General features: G+C 38.6%; 1 protein-coding gene and 1 pseudogene across 3 annotated transcripts in view; one reads left to right on the top strand and one right to left on the bottom strand.

Annotated features, from left to right (window-relative positions):
* Hspa4l (heat shock protein family A (Hsp70) member 4 like) overlaps window positions 1–24338 on the top strand; it is a 46414-nt gene continuing 22076 nt past the window's right edge. The window contains exons 1-12 of one of the 3 annotated variants that reach the window (XM_035451608.1): window positions 1–468; window positions 1253–1426; window positions 6639–6696; window positions 9059–9199; window positions 12821–12943; window positions 14288–14387; window positions 14712–14845; window positions 18358–18602; window positions 18744–18820; window positions 19331–19482; window positions 20040–20146; window positions 22946–23079. In XM_035451608.1, the coding sequence (XP_035307499.1) occupies window positions 119–468; window positions 1253–1426; window positions 6639–6696; window positions 9059–9199; window positions 12821–12943; window positions 14288–14387; window positions 14712–14845; window positions 18358–18602; window positions 18744–18820; window positions 19331–19482; window positions 20040–20146; window positions 22946–23079 (1795 nt within the window). In that variant the 5' untranslated portion in view covers window positions 1–118. Of the gene's footprint in view, window positions 516–947; window positions 1427–6638; window positions 6697–9058; window positions 9200–12820; window positions 12944–14287; window positions 14388–14711; window positions 14846–18357; window positions 18603–18743; window positions 18821–19330; window positions 19483–20039; window positions 20147–22945; window positions 23080–24338 lie in introns of those variants that run through there. The other 2 variants (XM_027391942.2, XM_035451609.1) reach the window with 2 other exon arrangements.
* Window positions 9937–10788, bottom strand: LOC107980200 (annotated as a pseudogene).

Genomic DNA, 24338 nt, shown 5'->3' with positions numbered 1-24338 from the left:
GGGAGGTGTTGAACCAGACAGAACATGCCTTCTGCAAACTATGGACAAGAAAGGTTCTTTAGAGACACTAGAGTTGAGGCAATAGTGACCTCCCAGTTGACTTGGTGTCGTTCCTGAAATGTATTTCGCATTCATTATAGCAACAACAGCTGGAGCTATTGCCACACTTGCTGCTGCTGCAGTGACAGCGGTGCTGATAGTGAAAGGTCTGAATACCTTAAGGGACATAAATACAGACAAGGGTACTCAACATGCGGATAAAACCTCCGTGCCTAGTTCCAGGATAGAACAGGAAGCACACAAAAACTTGGACAAGGTGGACCAGGGCTTACACGAGGAACCGGATACGGGTCAGCAGATACATGAAGAACTGGACCCTAAGGAAGTGGGGACAAAGGAGGGGCCGGATGAGAAAGAGCGGAGTTCGCACCGGGATGTGCATGGAAAGGAGCAGGGCCGCCAGCCTTCGTGAGTGTAAAACTTGTTCAAGTGAACACAGGCAACACGCAGCCACGGTAGGCTTCTTTTCTGAAGCTCACTGGGCAGCAGGTCAGGGCCTACAAAACCAGTTTTCATGGGACGGGGCGCAGCGCGGTGGCTCTGAGGCGGATGCTGCCCTGGCACCGCACAATGGGCTCAACCTCACAGAGCGGCTGCGGGAGCCGCCTCAGCGCGAGCCTCACATGGGCCCCTCGGGGCGACGAGGTCGGCGGGTGAGCGACCAGGCCGCAGCTCTCGGGGACTGGGACCGTGGGAAAAGATGCGGGCGGGGCGAGTGGTGGGGAGGAGAGCGGGGCCAAGACAAGGCGAGGCGGGGAGCGGTGCTGAGGGAGAGACGCTCAGGAGAGCTTCCTCTGGTCGCTGCTACCCCGCCGTTGCCCGGAGACTGCTTGGCCTCGCTTCACGTGTCGCGACCGGCGCCCCGCCCCACCCCGCGGCTCCGCGGTCTCCCCTTTCCAGCTTTCTCGAACCCGCCGCGGCGCAGCGAGCCGTTGCCGAGCGCTGACGGGAGCGGCCGAGGGCGAGGCCGCCGAGCCTCAGCCGACCGGTGGCTCGCGCCTCCCGGGGCCGAGCGCGCAGGCGCAGACCGCAGTAACTGCCGGTTGGGGGCGGCGAACCGCAGTGGCGACGAGGCGGCGGGACGGGCGGAGGCGGCGCGGCGCAGGCGGGCGGGCGGCTCCACCTCCGCAGTTCCGACGCCCTGCCCTAGATTTTCTGACGGAGAGTGGGTCCTCTCCTTTGCTTCTCTCAGGAGTCGCAGTGCCCACAGAGGCGGCCCGCAGCGGGACGCGGTCCCCGCAGCCCGACGAGGAGGCGGGATGTCGGTGGTGGGCATTGACCTCGGCTTCCTCAACTGCTACATCGCGGTGGCGAGGAGCGGCGGCATCGAGACCATCGCCAACGAGTACAGCGACAGGTGCACGCCGTAAGTGCCGCACGCCCCCTTTCCTCGGGTGGGGCCCGGGACGCCCTTCGCGACAGGTGCAGCGTCTACAGTCGGGTCCGAGGGCGACAGGAGCTGGTGCCTCGCATCGCCCCTGCTGGCCGCAGACGCCCTTGACCCACCAGAGCCCCCTCGTTAGGCTGCAGGAAGGTGCCAGTGCAGGGCCACCCAGGCGTCCCAGACGCAGAGAAAGGTCTCCGGTGGCCTGTGGCCATGACCTGGGATTATCCTGCACTAGCTAGACTAGAGCTCTGCGTTCTGCCCTCCCTCCCCCATCTCCCTGAGCGATAGCTTTCTCAGAAAAGTGACCCCTGGTAAGGTACACTTCACGGAATGAATGGTAGTTTTTCTAAACCTAGAAGCATTTGTTTTATTTATCAATCAGTCTATTTATAGAAGAAAGGAAATGTTGTCCTTGAGAATTCGAAACCATCTTACCAGTTTCCGAAGGGATTAGGTTAATGGTGCATTCGCTAGGAGAGACTCGGCAGTGGGAATCTTGACCGAGTATATTGTCAATACTGTCAGTTTGTGGAAATTTCTACCTAAAGAGTATTTCTATAGAGTGAATTATTGGTGAGTCAGAGGCGACTATCCTGTATAAACAGGATTGTGGAGTGTTTCCATTATGAACTCTTGATGAAAGACTTAGTAACATTATGTCATGGAAACATGTGGGAAGTTTATTGGCAAAGAACACAGCTGATACTTGCATGTGAAAAACTCTTCTTGTAGGCTCCAGGTAGCCTGTAATTTTATGAGGAAAATTTTGTTCGTGTATTTTTATGGAGAGGTCATTTATTCGATCCTTGTGAATGATCCAAACTTAATTTTAAATTAAACTGTTAGCCAAGATCAAGTTAAATCATCTTTAAATGCTGAAGTTGCTACAGTTCTAGGAGTAGTGTAAGAATATAGCAGTATGTTTAAGAATAGCATTTGTGAATGCAGAATGCGTTGTTTACAAATATAGTTTAGACTAGCTTTAGGTCTCCTTTTCTTTCTAGATTGACACATCACCTCTCTATTGAAATTCTAGATATTTATATGCTCAAATGTTGGACATAAATCAGGTAATCATCGTATTCCCAGGGCCAATAATTTACTCATGATTTATTCATTCATTATGTATTTTATTAGAAAAATTTTGTTAAACTTAGAAATATTGGTACCTAAATGATAAAATTAAAAATTGTAATTCTATCCAAAAATAAAATTTCCAGATGGTTTCTATTTGTTTTTAAGATTGGAAGGGGAAAATAGACTTGATGTTCTATTTACTAACTTTTATGTACAGTATTTCTATACCATTAGTTTTAGTGTTTGTATGATCATTTCACTAATTCCATTCCATGTCTTACCTTTATGTGTATATTTCATTTTTGCAAATAATGTTACAATAACTACCTTTTTGTTTCCTTTTACTTTGTATGTTTGGGTTGGTGTTTTTGTTGTTGTTGTTGTTGGATATTTTTGAAAATTCACATTTAGTGGATGATAAGCTACTATGATTATTTTGCTTCTGACAAAAATTCAATGACTACATTTGCTGTCCTGTTTTTTAAATTAAATTTGTTTGGGGGTTATATGGGTTGATAGTACAAATTAAAACATAGCCAAACATAAGACTGTTTTAAAAAATCTTCAAGTATTAATAATGCAAGACTAAACAACTCCAGTCATTGCCTTGATTTTATAGGTGAGGAATTTGACATTAAATAAGTATAATGAATTTATGATGTTTCACATGCCATTGGTAGTCTTTTCAGTTTGTGATCATTATAAAAATTAATGATCATCACTGAGATATGGTAAGATTTCATTTAAGAAAGTATGTTGCAGATGGTAGTTTACAGGTTTTCTAGCCAGATATTTTTAAAGAACCTTAAAAACTATTGTACATTTGTATTTGCATTTTTACTGGGTGAATTTTGGGGAGGCTGTTTTTTTGTTTGTTTGTTTGGGGGATTTTTGTTTTTGTTTTTTGAGACAGGGTTTCTCTGTGTATCTCTGGCTATCCTGGAACTAGCTCTGTAGGCCATGCTGGCCTTGAACTCACAGAGATCCGCCTGCCTCTGCCTCCCAAGTGCTGGGATTAAAGGCCTAAACCACCACTACCTGACAGCTGGGTGAATTTTTAATTAAAACCATCATCAGCCTAATAATATGTATATACAATCACTGATCAGTTTCCATTTTTGTTTTTTGAGACAAGATTTTGGGCAAGTAGCCCAAACTGATCTTGGGCTTGATCCTCCTCCCTCAACCTCCTGAGCACTGAGATGAAAGGCAGGCATTGCCATGCCTAATACCTGTTCAGCTTCTTCAGTATTTGTGTGATTTGTTAATGGTCTCACATTATAAACTAATTTAATCTTTAAATTATATTTAATAAGCTTATGGGAACTTACATTACTTTTTCATTTGTTAAAATATTTAATCCTTTGACCATAATGAAAGATTGGAAGTTCTATGTTGTCATTAAATTATATATGCCTAAAGTTTTTTTAAGCATGATTGAAAGCCTATAGCAACAATATTTCATTCTGAGCACATTTCCTCCCTCTTCATCCTCTACCTTAACATTTTCCCCAGATAGTTTAAAAGTATTCAGATGTAAAATTCCCTGAAGAGCTAGATTCTCAAGTCCCTTTACTTGTAAGCACTGAAAAGTGTCCTAAGAAAAGAATGTTTTCCCAAGCTTACTTTAGCATTAAAGAACTATGTTGTACAGAAACTTGAGATCTGTGCCAGGGTTCTTAGATGCAAGTGATTTTGCCCTCATAGGAACATTTTATACTTACCTACAGATTTTTTGTGGTTGTCACAGTTGAAAGTAGGAGTGAAAGTGTACTACTATTAGCATCTTGTGGGTAGAGGTCAGCGTGCTCAACAGTCACAGTGCAGTACAGCCCCATTCATCCAACAGAAGAAGCATCTGGCCCTGTCAGGATTGCCATGGTTGAGAAACTGCTTTCAGGACACCCTGGCACTATAGTTGGAACAAACACATTGCTTAGCTGCTGAAAATTTAATTCACAGCCAAACTGGCAACATAGGAAGAGGGTCATAAAGACTCACCAAGGAATTGAAGAGATCGAAGCTTGCTGGCTATCTCGTATCATTATTCATCCAGCAACAACACAGTGACAGTAGAAGGCCAAGAATCCTGTGGTCTTTGTCTGGGAAGGTGAAAGAAAAAACTAGGACTATTTTTTAAAGGTTATGTAGCAAATTGTTTAGAGGAGCAGACAGATATATAGAGAGGTGGCTGAATTCAAAGTGCAGTGGGCCTCAGTGTGATGTCAGCTCTTACCAAGTCACACTGAGATAGAACCTTTGTTTTGTATTATACAGCACCATACATTGTTCTCTCCATTGCTTAGAAACTTAATTTCCATTAACGGATGCAGACATTTCAAATTTGTAATTGGGTCGTTGAGGCCCTATACAGTCTGACCTCGATACTATCTTAATCAATCACTCCTATGAAACTAGCCAACTCTGTATTCTTCCTAGTTACCCTGAGGATCATTCAGAAAGTGCCCTTCCTGTTTACCAGTCAGTACACCTGTCCAGTGCAGTAGAACTTTATGTTACTTATATTGGTTCTCTGTATACCTTTTATATCTACTAGCTACATGAGAGTGTAAGGAACCTGAAATGTGACTAGTTTTAAGGCACAGAATTTTGTTACTTTAATTTAAAATTTACCAAAAATGTGTGAGCATTGGATACCATTTTAATAGTGTAATGAGCACAGTGCCTTGTTCCCTTACAGATTTCACATTTTGCCTAGAGATACAGCTGGAGAAAACAGTTGTATTAGATGGTAATATATACTATAGAAAAGTAAAATTGGTTTTATATTCCATGAGATGTTTATGTTGGAGAGAATCAGGAATGCTGTTTATATAGGACTGACAGGGTAAAGTGTCAGACTAGGAACTTCTAAGGAGACTTGCTTGGCTCCAGATTCTCGTGGCTGGAGAACACATCCTGCACATTGCTGGTGTTCTGGCAGTGTCAGAAAGGGGACATTCTGTATGTGACATACTTCTGCAAAGTGAACACTGATTTTTCTGAGTTTGGTGCCTCATAATCTGGCTCCTATGCTCTACACAAGTGTCATTACATTTGGGACTAAGCTTTTAGCACATGAACCTTTAGAGGTAAACCATATCTAACTTCAGCACCTGTGTGCCTGCAATGTCCTTTCCACCAGACAGCTACAAATTAAATGCTTTTATTTCCTTTCAAGTCTTAATTTAGAAGTTGCTTCCCCTAAGCCCTGTGATGTGGAAATGGTTGTTCTTTTTCATTATCTTAGGTATTCTGTTGAATTTTTTCAGCAAATTGTAAATTATCCAAGGATAAATAGTGGATAGTGTATGCACAGCATTTGTTGATTGAATAGTTTCTTGTAGTTAAAACTGAAATCATGGAAATATTTTCTTCAATAACATGATAAAATCTTAATTTTTATTTTTATGTGACATGTAAAATGTAGTGATTAAAATATCAAGCATTTTAATTTTATTGTGCCAGGTGTTGACAGCACTTCTTTTTTTTTTTTTTTTTTTTTTTGGTTTTCGAGACAGGGTTTCTCTGTGTAGCTTTGGAGCCTATCCTGGCACTCGCTCTGGAGAACAGGCTGGCCTCGAACTCACAGAGATCCACCTGCCTCTGCCTCCCGAGTGCTGGGATTAAAGGCATGTGCCACCAACGCCCGGCTTGACAGCATTTCTTAACACCTACATTCACTCTCCTGGTTCTCATATAACCTGATGAGCAGGTGTTGTCATCACTGTCACCATATGGAAAACTGAAGCAAATGATGCTTACATAACTCCCACAAGATATTTAGCAGTTAAGCCAGAGTGGAAATCCAAGCAGCCTTACTTTACTAAATATGATTACTTTTTAATAGGTCTCAGGTCAGTAGAATTTGAAAAACAATTTTGGCACCAATACTATATTGTCAACTATTAGAACAGTTTTTTAAATTCTAAAATTCTGATCACTATTTTGTTACTATAAAGTTTAAAAAATGTAAAATTTTTATTTCTACTACCTGTTTTTAAAATAATTGTTTTAATTATTTTAAGTTTACTTTAGTATAAGGAAAACCATATAAAACCGCATAAACAGTATACCAGATAAATAGAGGAACTCTTGTTCTCATCTTATTCAGGGCCTGTATATCTTTGGGATCCAGAACTCGAGCCATTGGAAATGCAGCAAAGAGCCAGGTATGTTGTTAGTGTGGTTGTTTTGGCTTAGAGAGAAAGTTAAGTGCATGATGGTGAATTCTCGTGGTATATAGTTGAGAATTAAAGTATAGAGTTGAGAATTACAAGTAGGACAGAGTCTTATGCCTTTGTATTTTGTCAGAGACGCTTTGCTGGGTGTGGTGGCACATACCTGTAATCCCAGCTCTTGAGGCAGTAGGATTAAGAGTTCAAAGCCAGCATAAGAAGTATGAGATACCATTTCAAAATAAACGGGGTGTGGAAAAGGGAGGAGAAATAAATTTTTTTTGAGTTATAGACTAATTTTTATTTTATTTATTTTAAAAATTGTAAAGGTGAATGTCCGACCATGTGGATTTTTTCCCCCATTTTTTCCCCCGGTATGATCACTTTCTATAAGGGGCAGTCTTCTGGATCATTCAGTGAATAATAAAGTGTTCTTAGTAAAAGAAAGTGGGAGAAACAAAGGAGATAATTTCCAAAGTTACTTAATGTGGACCATGAAATTTAAGTACAGCTCTAGGCTTTTGAAATGCTTATGAATAGAATATTAACTTCAGGTTTGCCTGTTTGCTTGATAGCTTGTTGTTTTTATATGGGTTTACTTTTTCTTTATTTTCCTAAACCAAAGTTCTTGGTGGTTATTTCTTATATTTTGTGTATAGCATTGTCTTTTTTTCCTGTTTTCATGTCTGTAAACCTAGCACTAAGGAGTTAAAATGATCAGGAATTCAAGGCTGATCTCAAGTGAGATTAAAGCCTGATCTACATGACATCTGTTTTTAAAAAAGATCAGTAATATAATGAGCCATTATTTCCTCATGATTTTGTAGGAATTATTTACTCATTTATTTAAAAATTTTTGCTTACAACTTTGAAAGAGAATGTCTTTTATAACAACTATTTTGTGAAAGTGTTTTATGTTTTCTACATTCATGTTGTATATAAATGTTAATAATGTGCTAAACCAGCTCCTTTAATTAGGTTTATACATCACATTGTTGTTTTTAAGAGTTATTTTTTTATTTTATTTGTGTATACATCTGTGTCTGAATGTACAGGTGTGGGGCCAGTGCTCCTGAGGCCAAAAGAGAGTGTTGAGTGCTTTAGAGCGGGAGTCATGCACCTTGCATGGCTCCTAATAGGAGTGCTGGGATCCAAACTCAGGTCTTCATGACTGAGCAGCAAGCTCTCTTAACCACTGAGCCACCTTTCTAGCACCATCATATTTTGACTGCTTTAAATTTAGCAGAAATAATCTTTGTTTAAAGCAGCCTATAATGTTACTCTCCCATGAGTTAAATGAACTGAGTACCCCTATGTTTTAATCCCATGATGGAAGCTCCAGATCTGTTTGAAGGTCAGATACTGCATCTAAGTAACTATACATTTTGAACAAAAAAATTATCTTGTCAAAATATCAGTCATTTCCAATTAAGACTGCTGATTAGCACTGTACTACATAGAAGGGATTTTAATTACTGGTCTAGGGGTGGTTTTCAGCAATGGGAGCAATAAATAAGATATCTCTCAAGAAAATTGACATTAAGGAAAAGGAAAACTAAATTATTTTAAAAAATTAAATAAAAAACATTTAAAAATGGGGAAAGGTTTGGAGAAATGGCTCAACAGTTAAGAGCACACACTGCTCTTGCAGAGGACCAGAATCAGCTTCCTAGTACTACCAGTAACTCCAGCCCCAGGAGATTGGACTCCTCTTCTTGGCCTCTAAGAGCCCTGTGGGTACTCATATGTACCCACACACCCACACACATAATTCAAAATAAAATTTTTTTAAATGAGGGGAAAACACAAATATCAAAGATAATAATTTACTGGATCAAAAGTGCTGAAAATGAGCTGGGAAGATGGCACAATGGTCAGGAATACTGGTTATTCTTCCAAAGGTCCCAGATTTGATTCCAGCACCCACATGGTGGCTCACAGCCATCTGTAATTCCAACTCCAGGAAATTTGATTCCTTCTTCTGGCCTTATCTCAGGCACCAGACATGCATGTAGTATACAGACATAACATGCAGGCAAAATAACCCATACACATAAATTTTTTTCAAAGTGCTGAAAACGAAGAGATGATTTGTCAATAGTTTTTTACCATATTACTTGAAAAATTTTAGCTTTTATATTAACATTCTCTTTTTCACTAATTCCTAGGCTAAAAAGAAAATTGTAGAGACATACATTATATCATACCTTTTAGCTGGAAAACAAGAAAATGAATGAAATAATATTCTGAACTTGAGTATATTGGATTAGGTATTTTGGGTGGTTTTAATATTATGGATACTACCTTATTTTGCCTCATTAAGTAATTGATAAATTCAAATGTCTATTGCCAACAGATAGTCACAAATGTAAGAAATACAATTCATGGATTCAAAAAGCTTCATGGACGATCATTTGATGACCCAATTGTGCAAACTGAGAGAGTCAGGCTTCCCTATGAACTGCAAAAGATGCCAAATGGAAGTGCAGGAGTAAAGGTGAGCTTTGTGATTGCACAGTACATCTGTGTCCTTAAAGGAAAGAAAACGTGAGAATGTTGCTGTTATAACTCAGATATAGTACATATGTGCATCTCTTCTGGCTGATTTATTGTCAACTTGTCACAAGTTAGAGTTTTTGGGAAGGGGGACTCTAAATTGAGAAAATGCCTCAAGTACTTGCCTACAAGTAAATCTGTAATACAGTCTTCTTATGGGTCCAGCCCGTTGTGGTGGTGCCATCCCTGGCAGATAGGGGTCCTAGGGCATAAGAAAGCAAATTGTGCAAGCCATAAGGAGCAAGCCAGTAAATAGTGTTCCTTCATAGCCTCTGCATCAGTTCCTGCCTCCAAGTTTCTGCTCTGACTTCCCTAGATGATGTAAGATGAAAATAACCCTTTCCTCTCCAAGTTGGTTTGGTCATGGTGTTTTATCACAGCAGTGGAAACCCAAATTAGGACAACACTTGAGATAGTCAAGTTTGCAGTAATTTTAGTCAAGAATGCAAAATATTCTGTTTTGGATAGTAACTTTTAAAAAGAGTTATTTTGTTTGAAAGAAGAAATGACTAGTACTGGGAGAACTCCAGTAAATGAGACTTTTCTAGGGAGTAAAGGCACAGCCACGTACAACTTAGAAGAGTACACCTCCAAAGTAGTAGAACTGTCATTTTTTTCAAGTTTATAAGAATCTTGTAATATTTAGAATTGCTAGAACAAACTTTTTTTTTGGAAGATAAGTTTGTATTTATGTACAGAAAACTTAGCGGTGAGTGTACATTTAACCCAGTTTAGTAGCAAGTTCTTTAGCCTTTGCCTTTTCCAGCTTGGCAATTCGAGCCACAGATTTAGGACCCAGGACATTGCCTCCCCAGTGGCGTCGGATCTCATCATATCTGTCGTTGTAATTGCTTCCTAATAGCTTCCACCAGCTTAGCCAAAGCACCCTTGTCTTCCGAGTTAACCTGTGTGAAGGCAACAGTGGTACATGTTTTCCTGTGGACCAGTCATCCCAGCGTGGCTTTTCCCTTGATGATGCAGTAGGGGACCCCCATCTTCCGACACGGGGCAGGCAGGAAGACTACCAGCTCAATGGGGTCTACATCGTGGGCGATTACCACCAGCTGAGCCTTCTTGTTCTCCACCAAGGTGGTGACTGTGTTGACTCCTGCTCAAAGAACAGGTGGCCTCTTAGTTGGGACATCCCCTTTGCCAGCAGCCTTCTTCTCAGCATGGGCCAACAGTCTTTGCTTCTTCTCCTGCTTTGTCTCTGGCCTGTACTTGTGGGCAAGCTTGAGCAGCTGGGTAGCTGTTTGCCGGTCCAGGGCCTGGATGAACTGGTTAATGGCAGGAGGAACTTTTAAGCCGCTTATAGAGGATGGCCCTTTGCCGCTGCAGCCGAATGTATCGGGGCCATTTGACGAAGCGTGTAAGGTCTCGTTTGGGCTGGATGTCCTGCCCAATGCCGAAGTTCTTAGGCCTCTTCTCAAACAAAGGGTTCACCACCTTCTTGGCCTCCTGTTTCTTCATGACGGCGGGGGCCGGGGCCACCTTCTTCCCCTTGGCCTTCTTTCCCTTGGGCATCTTGCTTGGCTGCAGAAGAGAGAGAGCTAGAACAAACTTTTTTAAAAGAAATGGATTCTGTGTTTTGACTTCATTCTAAACACTTGTTAGAAATTGGTTTACACAAATGAGTGAGATACTAAAGCACAGTCAGTATATGAGTCAACAATTCTGCTCCTTACAAACCCCAAAGAGTTGAAAATATGTTCACAAAATTCCTATACATGAATATTCATAATATTAACAGTGTAATTTATAGTGATGAAGTTGCTGTTCTCATGTGTCCATCATGAGTTGGATAGGTGAAATAACATCTATACAGTAGAATAGTATGCAACCATAAACAGAAAGTACCGATACACACCATACCATATATGAACTTCAAAAACATGCTAAATAAAGGAACCCCAGCACAAAAGTCCACATAATTTAGCAGTCTAGTTATTTGCAGTATGCCAGGATACAGTAAATTCATATGGGCAGAAAGTAGATTAGTGACTGCTAAAAAGCCCAGGGGAAGGGAAAATGGGATGTACAGTTAACGACTATGAGGAGGTTGATTTTTCGAATGGGCTGGGGAAAACTAAGTTTTTAAGAGAAAACTCATTTTCAAGCAATAAAATTTTGTATATTCAGTATGAGTGGCTATAGGATAGTTAAAAGGCTTTGGAAGTGTCAACTTTGTGTTCCACTGTCTCCATCTTTGGAATCTGAGGATTGCTAGTCAGCTCTGTGTATTTTGTTCACTTGTTTTTCTTTACAGATTTGATTGAATGTACTTATTATTCATTTCATCTAACCTTCAAATACCCTTATAAAAAGAAGTACTGAACACCTCATCAGCCAGTTTCTGTAAGACTATGTGGCTTGATTCATTCTTTTCAGTGTTGCTCATTTCTCCTTACCCCCTTATTTTAAAGGCAGCAGTTCAATAGCATTTGCTACGTAGGAAAACAGTAAAAATCAATTTTAGTTGTGGTTGAAAATCTCTCCTGTATCTTTTTATATATACTGATTTTTACATATTTACACATCTAAATGCATTGCTAGGCTTGAGAGAATTCTACAGAACTCTTTCATAGAATAAAGGTGCACTCGGGAATCTAGAGGTAAAGAACATAGGCTTATATTGAGTGAATTTGTTTTTGCTGGGCATGGTGGTGCCCACCTTTAATTTCAGACTCAGGAGGCAGAGACAGGCAGATCTCTGTGAGTTTGAGGCCAGCCTGGTCTACAGAGTGAGTTCCATGACAGCCAGCACTACACAAAGAAACTGTTTCAAAAAAAAAAGTTTTATGCAAGTTCTTCAGATCACTTTGTATTGTATTGTATTTCATGAGTATGGTGTTTTGCCTGCAGTATTTCTGCATTCATGCCTGTTGCCTTCGGAGGGCAGATTCCCTGGAGGTAGAGTTATAGATGGTTATGAGCTGCCATGTGGTTGCTAGGTGTTGAATCCAGGTCATCTGGAAGAGCATCCAGTGCTCTTAACTCTTAGCCACCTTGCTCTGCTTTGCTTTTAAATGCATCATAAAGGCTAAATTTTCAAGTACAGATTCCTTGCTCAAACTAATCTTATATTCCTAAATGCAACACAATTAGGTGATAAAGTGATATCTGGTCTCCATTAATCTTTAAATTTTATACTTAATCCATATGTGTCCCTAGGAACTTTGGTGTAATCCAAGCACACTTTCTTCATGAGGATTATTTTCCTTTATTTCCCCAGTGTTTTTAATTTCCTCTTTTCAAAAACATGTGACTGATGCTTGCATATTAATACCAGTAGTACTAACTTTTAAGAATTTTATCATTTTTCCTTCATTATTTACATCAGACATGAAAAATTAATGATAAAAATTAATGCCTTTTGTGGATGAAGACCTACAAGTTTAGAACCCTCTTCAAAGTAATATAATTGTGTGGAGCTAAAAATGAGAGGCATGCTCAGTTTTGCTAGTGACCATCTGTAAGGAATAGACTGCTGTTTATACTGTTGTGTGTGGTGTACACATGTGTTTTGTGAACAAGTGACTAAGTGTATCAATCTTGGTTGTAGGTTCGGTACCTGGAGGAAGAGAGACCCTTTGCAATTGAACAAGTCACCGGGATGTTGTTGGCTAAGCTTAAAGAGACCTCAGAAAATGCCCTGAAGAAGCCAGTGGCTGACTGTGTGATCTCGGTGAGCTGCAGGGTATTGACATCAAGGAGAAAAGGTTTTCTCTACAAAATTTCTCCTTTTGGCCAAAAAATAACTTAAACTGATTTTACTTTTTTAAAAACTACCTTATTTCATAAAGTTTAGATTGACTCTCCTATAAACTCAGTTCTGATAATCAGTGAATCTTCCAAAAACCAGAGTGGGTTTTTTTGTTTTGTTTTGTTTTGTTTTGTTTTTAGCCTTCCTAAGGAATAAGTGAGATGGCTCAGCAGGTAAAGATACTTGCCACCTGAGTTTGATTCCCCAGGACCCAGATGGTGAAACCTGACTTCCATTGTCCTTCCATTCTTCATGATGTCATATCCCTTTAATCCCAACACTCAGGAGGCAGAGGCAGACAGATCTCTAATCTAATTTTATCATACTCTTAGGGTTTAAATTTTCATTATTAAAGATGGACTAGTGGGGACTAGAGAGATGGCTCAGCGGTTAAGAGCACTGACTTTCTTCTAGAGGTCCTGAGTTCAGTTCCCAGCAACCACATGGTGACTCATAACCACCTTGAATGAGACCTGGTGCCCTCTGCTAGCATGCAAGCAGAAGACATAATAAATAAATAAAATCTTTAAAAAAAAAGATGGACTAGTATTTTATTTTTTAACTTTTTTTTGAGACAGGTTCTTACTATGTAACACTGGCTGCCCTGGAATTCACTATATAGATCAGGCTGGCTTCAAACTCGAGATCCTCTTGTCTTTACCTCCCAAGTGCTGGGATTAAAGGCATGTGCCACCATACCTAGGACTAGTGTTTTAATAATCTATTAGTCAAGCTTTCAATACTGTATCAAAATACAGGCTAACTGTAAAGAAAACAGGTTTATTAAGATCATTCATTTTTGGAAGCTGAATTTAATAATGGGAAACTATTAGTCTTGTGGTGAGGATATAACAGCATCATCAGCAAGATTATATATGAAGAAAGTACCAGATTGCCGAAGAAGAAGAATCCAGACAGAAATGAGGTCCATAATCATTCCTAAAGCATACCCCTCAATTAATTTAAGCACCTTCAACCACAGTCCACCTCCACAAGGTCCACACTGAAAACTAGCACAGGAGCCTTAGAAACAGCTGTCTAAACCACAGTAACCAAATTAACACTGGCTCCTTGGGGTAAAGAGAACTGGTGATCCTGTCATACTAATTAGATTTGTGTTCACACTTGGATCCCATCTGTGTAGTATAGAAACTGTCAGACTTAAGAACCTACACTAGTATTTTATATTGATTTCAAGTTACATGTTCTGCAGTTACTAGTAAAGTCTGTAGCACTGAGGCAGTAACTTATGACTATTCTTAACAGATCCCGAGCTTTTTCACTGATGCAGAGAGAAGGTCCGTGATGGCTGCAGCTCAGGTTGCAGGCCTAAATTGTCTGAGGCTGATGAACGAAACAACTGCAGGTTGGTATAGCCACTTGAAAACTATCACCAGAAAAACAGCATTTTTTCTCTCTACAGCCTCTTAAAACTCTTGTATTGTTTATAATTTGTTGCTTTGGAATATAGAATTTTGGCTGAACTCACATTTGAACTTAAAGAATGGTTACTGCGGTAACTCTTTACAGATAAGTATTGAAAATAAAATGTTAAGTAATTTGTGAAAAGTTAATGTAGGTTGAATCTATTTTACTATACTGTATATTAGAATACAATATAAAAACAACTTTGTCTTGTTTTCCAAAGGACAGCTATACAATAATTAACCTGATGTTTATTCTTACATAGTTGCACTGGCATATGGAATTTATAAACAGGATCTTCCTTCATTAGATGAGAAACCAAGGAATGTTGTGTTTATTGACATGGGACATTCTGCCTACCAGGTCTCTGTTTGTGCTTTCAACAAAGGAAAACTTAAAGTAAGTAACTCAAATATTTTCTGTATATAAGATTGATGAGTAAGAGCATACAATATGTAAAGAGCACATATTTAACAAGTGGGCTAAAAGTCTTATTCTGCCTCTTAAAAACATAACCATCAGGACTGGAGAGATGACTCAGCAGTTAAGAGCACCATGGGTAGTCCACAACCATCTGAAACTCCAGTTCCAGGGGATCTGAGGCCGTCTTCTGACTTCTGAGTAGACTATGCATGCACATGGTACATAACACACACACACACACAACACACACACGTGTATATGTGTATACACACACACACACACACACACACATATATGCATACACACACATGTAGGCAAAGCATTCATACACAAAATAAATCTAAAAATATTACATGTGCATATATGTGTATATATACATATACATATCCTCAGCAAGTTTCTTAACCTTCCTTGACCTTGTGTCTCTCTCTCTCTCTCTCTCTCTCTCTCTCTCTCTCTCTCTCTCTCTCTCTCTCTCTGTCTGTCTTTCTCTCATTTTTTGAGACAAGGTTTCTCTGGCTGTCCTGGACCTTGCTCTGTAGACCAGGCTGGTCTGGAACTCACAGAGATCTGCCTGCCTCTGCCTCTGCCTCCCGAGTGCTGTGATTAAAGGCGTGTGCCTGTTATCTCTTGATTGATAACAACATCTACAAGTTGCCTTTTTTTTAAATGAACAAGAGAGCTTATAGAGTATAAATAAAGGAGTTACTTCCAAGAAGCACTCATCACAAAGTCCACCCAGCAGCATGGAACTTCTGTGAGACCTGTAGGCTGCTTGGCCTGTGGAGCTTCTCCTAGGATTTTTGTAGATATAAAATGCCTGAAATGTGCAGCATCTAGTTGTTTCTGTGTGCTATATATCTATATATCTTTGTTGTTTTTGTGTTCATCTGACAGGAGGTGCACCTTCATGTTACTAAAACAAAATCTTTATAATCAGAGCAAAGGAAATGGCATGTGATAGAATTATAGTATTTTTTCATAAGTTGGTTTAATTCCTGGCCTCTAATCTTAAATTTTAACTTAGTAACAAAGGTGAATTTTCTCTTCCTTTTTCTGCTAACTTGTAGTCATCTATACTTTTTTCATCACTGAGTCTTGTTGAAGTCTGATAAAGAAATTCTTAATTGAATACACCCTTGCGTTATCACATGGCAAGATAATTTTGTATTTCATGCTGGGCAGCAATGAACCCTGTGGATGTTCTGCATTCATAGAGTCTGTTGGAAAAATATCATCAATATAGTATTTGCATCATAGTGTGATGTCCCATCTTAGAAGAAACTGCTGAGGAGCCATTCCTACAGAAGGGTGACTCGGTAATTATAAGTTTAAGTAACCATTTTTCTCAGGGAGAGGGGTTAGATATCCTGGAGTTCTCTGACTTACTGGCCTACACACAGTGGCCAGCTGGTAGTCTGGTGGGAGGCAAGTTATTCTTTGTTTCTATTTCCATTTTTACTCTCTTGTATATTCTTTTGTTTTACATTGTAAAAATGTAGTATCTGGGAGACCATAACCAGTACCTCCTAGCTTATATGTCTAGTACTTTTTTGGAGGGAAGTATGTGGATTGAGAAATGGCAGGTAGAAAATGAAGGATACTAAAGAAAAAACAGACACAGGATTGATTTATGAGGGCAATCCAGTGAATCCTGAATTCTCCCCAAGTTAATTTTTCAAAGCCCTTTTATATCCCAAGCCAAAGGGGAGGGCAAAAAGCTTCTTTTCCATGATACAAAGAACACTCAAAACATTTCTTAAAGAGCAAAACATCCAGCACTCACACCCTTAGGCCAAACACTGGGTCAAAGTAAGACATCCATTAGTTACTTCTTAGGCCAAACATTCTGTTGTTTGACCTTGAAGGAGTGAAAACAAGCTTGAACTCTGTAACCTTATGTCAAGATGAAGTGGAGCTATTTCTCTGGGCCCCAACATGGAAATAAGTAGGTTTCTTAAAAGATCATCACCAAAAGCTTACATACTAATCTAGAAATTGCCTGGCTACATATAATAGTGTAGATCCAGTCTTTTGATATTTTTTTTGGATGCTTTTCTCTTGTCTGCACTTAGCACTTAACTGTTATTTGTCCTTAAACTTCATTTGGGATTCAGTTTATTAGAGAACCAATGAATGTAAGTTAATGAAATCTTACTTGTCACTCAGTTATATCATAATTAGAATTGTCCTTCTAGTTGTGTGATAGATTTGTTTAACTATAGGGCAGGTAATAAAGATGAGAGAGCTGTTTGAGCCAGGTACAAGAGATAATTTAACCCAATATTTGGCACCCAGTGATTAAAAGAGTTCTTTTGGTTGGCCTACAATTTTAAGAGTGTTTTTTGTTTTCTGGTTTGGTTTTTGGCTTTTGATTTTGTTTTTTTGTTTGTGGTGGTTTGAATGCAAATGGTTCTCAGAGGCTCATATGTTTAAATACATAATCTCTAGTTGGTGCAACTGTTTGGGAAGAATTAGGGAGTGTAGCTTTGTTGGAGGTGGTATGGCACTGAGGGTGAGCTTTGAGGTTTCAAAAGCCTATGCCACTCCTAGTTTGTACTCACACACTCTCCCTCCCACCTCCCATCTTCCCTCCCTTTCACCCTTCTCCCTTCCCCTCCTTGAATCATGTTTGTGAGTCATAATGTAAATTCCCAGCTACTGCTCTAATGCCATACCTGTTCGCCTGCTGCCATGGTCCTTGCCACGGTGGTTATGGGCTTTAACCATCTACTAGAGAGAGCTTCATACAAAGTAGAACCAGCCTAAGAAACAGAAGTATGTTGTAGACCGCAAAACTGAAAGGGCAAATCCATATGTGTGCTTTGACATGAGTTGTGAAGTTACAGGGTTTAGAGATTGCCCTGAAGTGTTTGGTCTTACTTTCATCCAGTATTTCCTTACTGTGTCACCCTTTTGGAATGGTAATGTATATTCTGTTCTATTGTTTGTTGGAAGTCTGTAAGTTGCTTTTTGTTTTTTATTTTACAGGGGTTACAATTAAGAGATTGCCTTGAGTTTCAGAAGCGACTTTAATCTGTGAAAAACTAAGGAACTTCTGATCTTGGACCAAATGCATCTTGCTTGATGATAATGGCCACAAGCCTATAGGGACTAGGGAATGTAATGCTGTGGTTTGAATGAGAATAGCTCCCATAGGCTTCTGTGTTTGATTACTTGTCAGTTGGTTGAACTGTTTGAGGAGGATTGGGAGGTATGGCTTTGTTGGAGGAGGTGTGTCAGTATTACCTCTCTCTGCCCTGTGGTTGTGTCTCAAGAGAAGATACTTCAGCTTCTGCTGTAGCATTGTACCTACCTGCCTGCTTCCATATTTCCTGCCATGATGGTCATGGACTCAATCTCTGTAACTGTAGGCTCCAAATTAAATGTTTTCTTTTATATTGATCATGGTGTTTTGTCATGGCAATAGAAAAGTAACTATTACACTGTATTTTGGAAAACTCAGTTATTTTCTTTCAACTAAACAGGTGTTGGCTACTACCTTTGACCCATATCTGGGTGGTAGGAACTTTGATGAAGCTTTAGTGGACTACTTCTGTGATGAATTCAAGACCAAATATAAAATAAATGTCAAGGAGAACTCTCGGGCCTTGTTACGGCTGTATCAGGAGTGTGAGAAACTGAAGAAGCTGATGAGTGCAAATGCTTCAGATCTTCCCTTGAACATTGAATGTTTCATGAATGACCTTGATGTTTCTAGTAAGATGAACAGGTACTGTATGTGTTCACTTGGAAGAGTGCTTGCTGATTTTCTGTTTGGGTTATGATGGGAACTCTTTCCAGTTGTGTTGTTTTAGAGGGTGTATTCAACTTTTCTTACCCAAAATAATGGTTTTTATTTCATTTTTCACAGGGCTCAATTTGAACAGTTGTGTGCTTCCCTCTTGGCCAGGGTTGAACCACCTTTAATAGCAGTAATGGACCAAGCTAGTAAGTAGAAATGACCAACTTTCTTTAAAAGTGTTGTGTTTTTCATTTTGAAAAGAAATTATAACCCATTCATTCATAGAGCAGGACACTAGAATTTCAGCTTTCTGAGCATTTCCCTGCTTGTTATGTTGTTTGGGGTGCTTTATGTGATTATATAAGATTTTAGTAGGAGATTAAATTAGATATGAGGATATAATTGAGGTCCTGAAGATAACTTTTTAAATAGTCTTAATACAGTTAGAAGGTGAAAATTAGAAAGGTGATAACCTCTGGAGAGCTTCAAAGCTCATAAGGAACTTTTCTGTACTTGTCATTGACATCTGGACCACAGTCAGTGGCATCACACAGACAATGTTACAGTTTGCCTTTTCCATAATTGCTAGGGTTCTTTTATCTTCTTTTGAGCACATAAAAAATCCACTTACATGCATATAAAGTACATTCTAGCAACTAGTGTGCACAAATTTTGAAGACTTCTCATTCTTTCACTGAAACACATTTTACTTCCAGACTTACAACGTGAAGACATAAACAGCATAGAAATTGTAGGAGGGGCCACTCGGATTCCTGCAGTCAAGGAACAAGTCTCTAGGTTCTTTCTGAAAGATATCAGTACCACACTAAATGCTGATGAAGCCGTTGCCAGAGGATGTGCATTGCAGGTTAGAACTGCTTAATATGTAGTTTGCACAGTGTCTGTAACAGGCCTTTTATCTGTTCCAATCACCCCGTCAATATGCTGAAAGTAAACTGAGGTTACTCTAGGTAAGGCGTGCATGTGCGAAAGAGAGAGAGAGAGAGAGAGAGAGAGAGAGAGAGAGAGAGAGAGTGTGTGTGTGTGTGTGTGTGTGTGTGTGTGTGTGTGTGTGTATCTACCTCTGCCTTTGAAGTGCAGGGATTAAAGGCATGCACCACCATGCTTGGTTTTCTTGAACTTTAAACTGTAATATGATAATGTATCTATGTAATGAAAACTGAATTCTTGAGATTATGTTCATTAATAATTCATTTTGGAAATTTAAAGCTGTTCGTAGATTAACTTTTGTAAAATCACATAAAATATGTGGGTCCTTTTAAACTTTCTTTTGTCATTCCAAAATTGTAACAAATTTTAAAATCTTAACAGTTTTTATTATAAAGACATTACTAAGCAATTTAATTATGGTTAACATAGAATGTGATTTGTACTTGCTCATTTAAGTGCATTTCTTACTTTCAGTGTGCGATTCTCTCACCAGCATTTAAAGTGCGTGAATTTTCCATAACAGACCTTGTCCCCTACTCAATCACATTAAGGTGGAAGACTTCTTTTGAAGAAGGGACTGGGTAAGTTATTTTTAAATCTTAATTATATTTTATCTTAAATCTTCAACCAATTAAATCTGCTTTTCCTAAATCATAGGAATTTATGCTTCTTAAAATTTTGTTAAATGTGTGGGGCTCAGTGGTTAAGAGAACTGGCTGCTCTTCCAAAGGACCCTGGTTCAACTCCCAGCACTAACATGGCAGCTCACAACTGTCTGTAACTCCTGTTCTAGGGGATCTAATACCCTCACACAGATATACATGCAAGCAAAACAACAATGTACATAAAATACAAATAATTTTAATAATTATTAAATGTGTTAAATAGTAATAGAGAAAATAGATTATAAAAATATCTTACAAACCACAATGAGCATATTTGTTAATTCACATTAGCTGTTTTTAACAGCTAGTGTATCTGCCCACACCTGTTCTTTGAATATTCATAAATAAAAACATGCACCTACTCAGTATGTACAGGATCATCTGTGGAGCTCCAGTGTAATTTGCTTTTGAAAAAGATATAGGACTTTCCCATGTCAGCAAACAGTAACTATCACAACAATTGAATATGCCATAGCAAATAGCCAAAGCACTAGGAAAATCACATTTTGCTATTTTAGGTGGTGTTTAGAAATATTGTTTTGTACACAACTATGCCCAGAGTGTTTGCTATGTCTATTAAAATAGCAGAGTAGAATTGCTTAGCCAGAGTAATCAACCATTTTGACTCATACTAACAAATTAGCGTTTAGTACAATATCTAAAAAGATCCCTTGCATTGCTATTAATACAAGATTACATGTTTTATTTCATTTCCCCTGTACTTTTAAATTTAACATGATTGTTGTAAAAAAAAAAAAGTACCCTTTTTTTCCTTCCTAATAATTTGACTCAGTTGGTAGAGCCTAGCATGTACAAAGGCATGGGTTCCATCTTCAGTACCACATAAATGGACATAGTATGTTGGAACATGCCTAGTACTCAGGTGGTGCAGATAGGAGGATCGAAGTTCAATGTGCTCAGCTACAATAGAGCATTGAAGGCCAGCATGGGCTATAGAAGATCCTGTCTAAAAAAACAAAACAAAATAAAAAGAATGTTTTTATTACTGTGCAATAAAATATTTTACGATATATTTTATTGTAAATATTACATAGATAAAATATAAATATTTTATTATATATTTATAAGCATATAATGTAAATTATATTTTGTGCTTCTGTTGACATTTACATTGTTTCTGTAAATTGCTCCGCATGTAAGTAGCTTGCTTCCCTACCAAAATAAAAAATTGTATTTTACTTGCCTCCCTTTGGAAATGGCTTATTCAATGAATAAAACTATCTACATTGTGAACTTGCTTTTGTTCTGTGTTCTGTATGTTATTATACCCAAGAAACTAAATTTTTTGTACAGATTTCAAAAATACAGACTTTAACTTGTGCTGGCCAGATTCATGTCAACTTGACACAAACTGTAGTCATCTGAGAGGAGGGAACCTCAATTGAGAAAATGCCTCCATAAGATCAGGCTGTGGGCCAGCCTGTAAAGCATTTTTTAAATTAGTGATTGGTGGGGAAGGGCCCAACCCATTGTGGGTGGTGCCACCCTGGGCTGATGCTCCCAACTTCTGCAAGAAAGCAGACTCAGCAAGCTATGTGGAACAAGCCAGTAAGCAGCACTTGTCTATGGCCTCTGCATCAGCTTCTGCCTCCAAGTTCCTGAAGTGCTTGAGTTTCTATCCTGACTTTTCTTTGATGAAAAACTGATGTGGAAGTATAAACTGAATAAACCCTTTCTTCCCCAACTTGCTTTTTGTCATGTTGTTTCATTGCAGCAGTAAAAACCCTAACAAAGACACAACCCTATATGAATGCCTTGTAGAGTATTTGGATGACTCATGTTAATTTTAGTTTAAGTCAAGAACTGTTCTGTAGAGTTCAATTTCAGTTAAATATGTAAGAAAAATCTCAAAATATATAGAGAGCTAAACTAAAAAGCATATGTGGTAGTGACCGCAGTAAGAATGAAGAAAGTATTAGTAGGCTACTGAAAACTAGAAAGAAATGTTTAATCTGTGTAACTTAAGCCCTTGAGTGACTGGAGTGATATGATTGTGTTATATAATAAACAGCTGTAAGCAATGGTCATAAACATTCCTGTTACATTCTTTAAAGAATAGAGATCACTCCATGTTTAAAACTTCCTGCTCTAAAGGGAAGAAAACACTATAAACAGGCATAACAACTGCAATATGACTAAAACTTCAGAGACTTTCCCTTTTAGGAAGTATTTGCAATAATAACATAAATGTGTCGCTTTCTATTTGTTTAGTAAAAAGTGCACAGATAGAATATGTGCATTCAAATGATGAGACAAGTAGGGCAAAGGCAGTAGCATGTCTGGGTGACTGATACACAGATACTTACTGTTTTTTATATGTATACCCTTTTGAAAACTTAAGTTTATTTCCAAATAAGATTATTTTATTGGGGCTATAATTCAAAGGGCTGGATATGGTCAAGTGTTTGAGAGTTAATAGGCAGGGCCTTGGCCTTCCTACATATAATCTCATAATATGCATATTCTCTGATAATTTTTCTCTTGGTGTACAGTGATCAATTATGTTAGACATTCTAAAAGCCTTAAACTGTAAACCTGATGAAAATAGAAAAAATCCATAGGTGTTTTTCCTTATGTATGTTCCTCTTTGCAATTGCTGCTCATGAATTAAGAGTGAAAGAATGGTCTGCCATTGGGTTCCCAAGCAACCTATTAGTTTTATTTAAGTGAGTGTCTTTTCCACCTGCACTTTAGGGAATGTGAAGTCTTCTCTAAGAACCATCCTGCCCCATTCTCAAAAGTCATAACTTTCCACAAGAAGGAACCATTTGAACTAGAAGCATTTTATACTAATTTGCATGAAGTGCCTTATCCTGATCCAAGAATTGGTAAGACAACAAAAATATTTAAGTTCTTAACCTTTAATAAACAACATATACCCAGGTGGTGGTGGTGCATACCTTTAACCCCAGCACTTGGGAGGCAGAGGCAGGTGGATCTCTGTGAGTCAAGAAGAGCCTGGTATACAAGGGTAGTAGTTCCAGGTCAGTGAAGGCTACACAAAGAAATCCTGTCTCAAAAATAATAAAACGAAGCAAATAAGCATTATATAGAATTAAGTAAGCAAAAATTAACATTTCATTTAAATTAGTCCTGATTTTAAAGAAATTTGTACTGTTTTGTAACTATGAACATTTTGTGCTTAGTTTATTTCTAGAATAGCATATTTGAATAGTTCTCATTTGTTTTGGCCTCTGTATTAGTGTATAGTCTTTGTACAAGATGATGGGTTTCATTATGACATTTTCCTTTCTGTGTGTATACGTAAAAGTAGTGTGCTTTGATCATAGTCACCCCATTATCCTCTCAACCTCTCTTTCTACCACTCCTTCCTTTTCTCAAGTAGTCCTACTTCTGTTTTCATTGACTCTGTATTCTGTGTATTTTAAAAGTGTCCTGAGAAGTTAATGTCAAGGTTGTTTAATGAAAAACACTTAGGAAAATTGTATTTATATCATTAACACGACTATGTAACTCTGAAACTGTATTGTCAAGTGATAAAAAAGAGCAAATGGGGAGTTGTGAGATCCATTTTATCTATTTATGTTTAAGTGATACAGTACACAACATGATTTTATAATATTTAAAAGAAATATTTTAAAATTTTTTCTCTATTAATAAACTAAAAAAGAGAAAGTAAACTTTGAAAACAATTACCAAAGCAGTAGAAGTTACTGCAAGTTATACTAGTTTTTATGGCTGCTGTAGTTCCACCAGCTAGATTGCTTAGGCAACAGATACTTATTGTCTCTATTCTGAACTGAGCTATAGAAAGTATGTTCCCAGCTGGTTGGAAGGTAGAGAGTTATCTCAATTGGTTGCTCAGACAGCCAATTTTGTCTGACTGGAGATTGAACTCCTGATCTACACTTGACCCTCTTCTCATTACTGTACTTTACTAGTCTTAATTAATAAAAAGAAAAAAGAAAGTATGCTTCCTAATAGGGCTGTAAAGGAAGGATCTACTACTCAAAGTGCCTCTCCTTGCTTTGTAGATGGCCATCTTCATAGTCACGTGGCATTTCCATGTATCTATGTAGGACCTTTTCTAAGTATCTCATTTTAATAAGGAAACCAGTCTTTAATT

Source organism: Cricetulus griseus, assembly GCF_003668045.3.
Source record: "Cricetulus griseus strain 17A/GY chromosome 1 unlocalized genomic scaffold, alternate assembly CriGri-PICRH-1.0 chr1_0, whole genome shotgun sequence".
Taxonomy (NCBI): domain Eukaryota; kingdom Metazoa; phylum Chordata; class Mammalia; order Rodentia; family Cricetidae; genus Cricetulus; species Cricetulus griseus.
The sequence above is the reverse complement of the archived record's forward strand: the minus strand, read 5'-3'. Positions and strand labels throughout refer to the sequence as shown.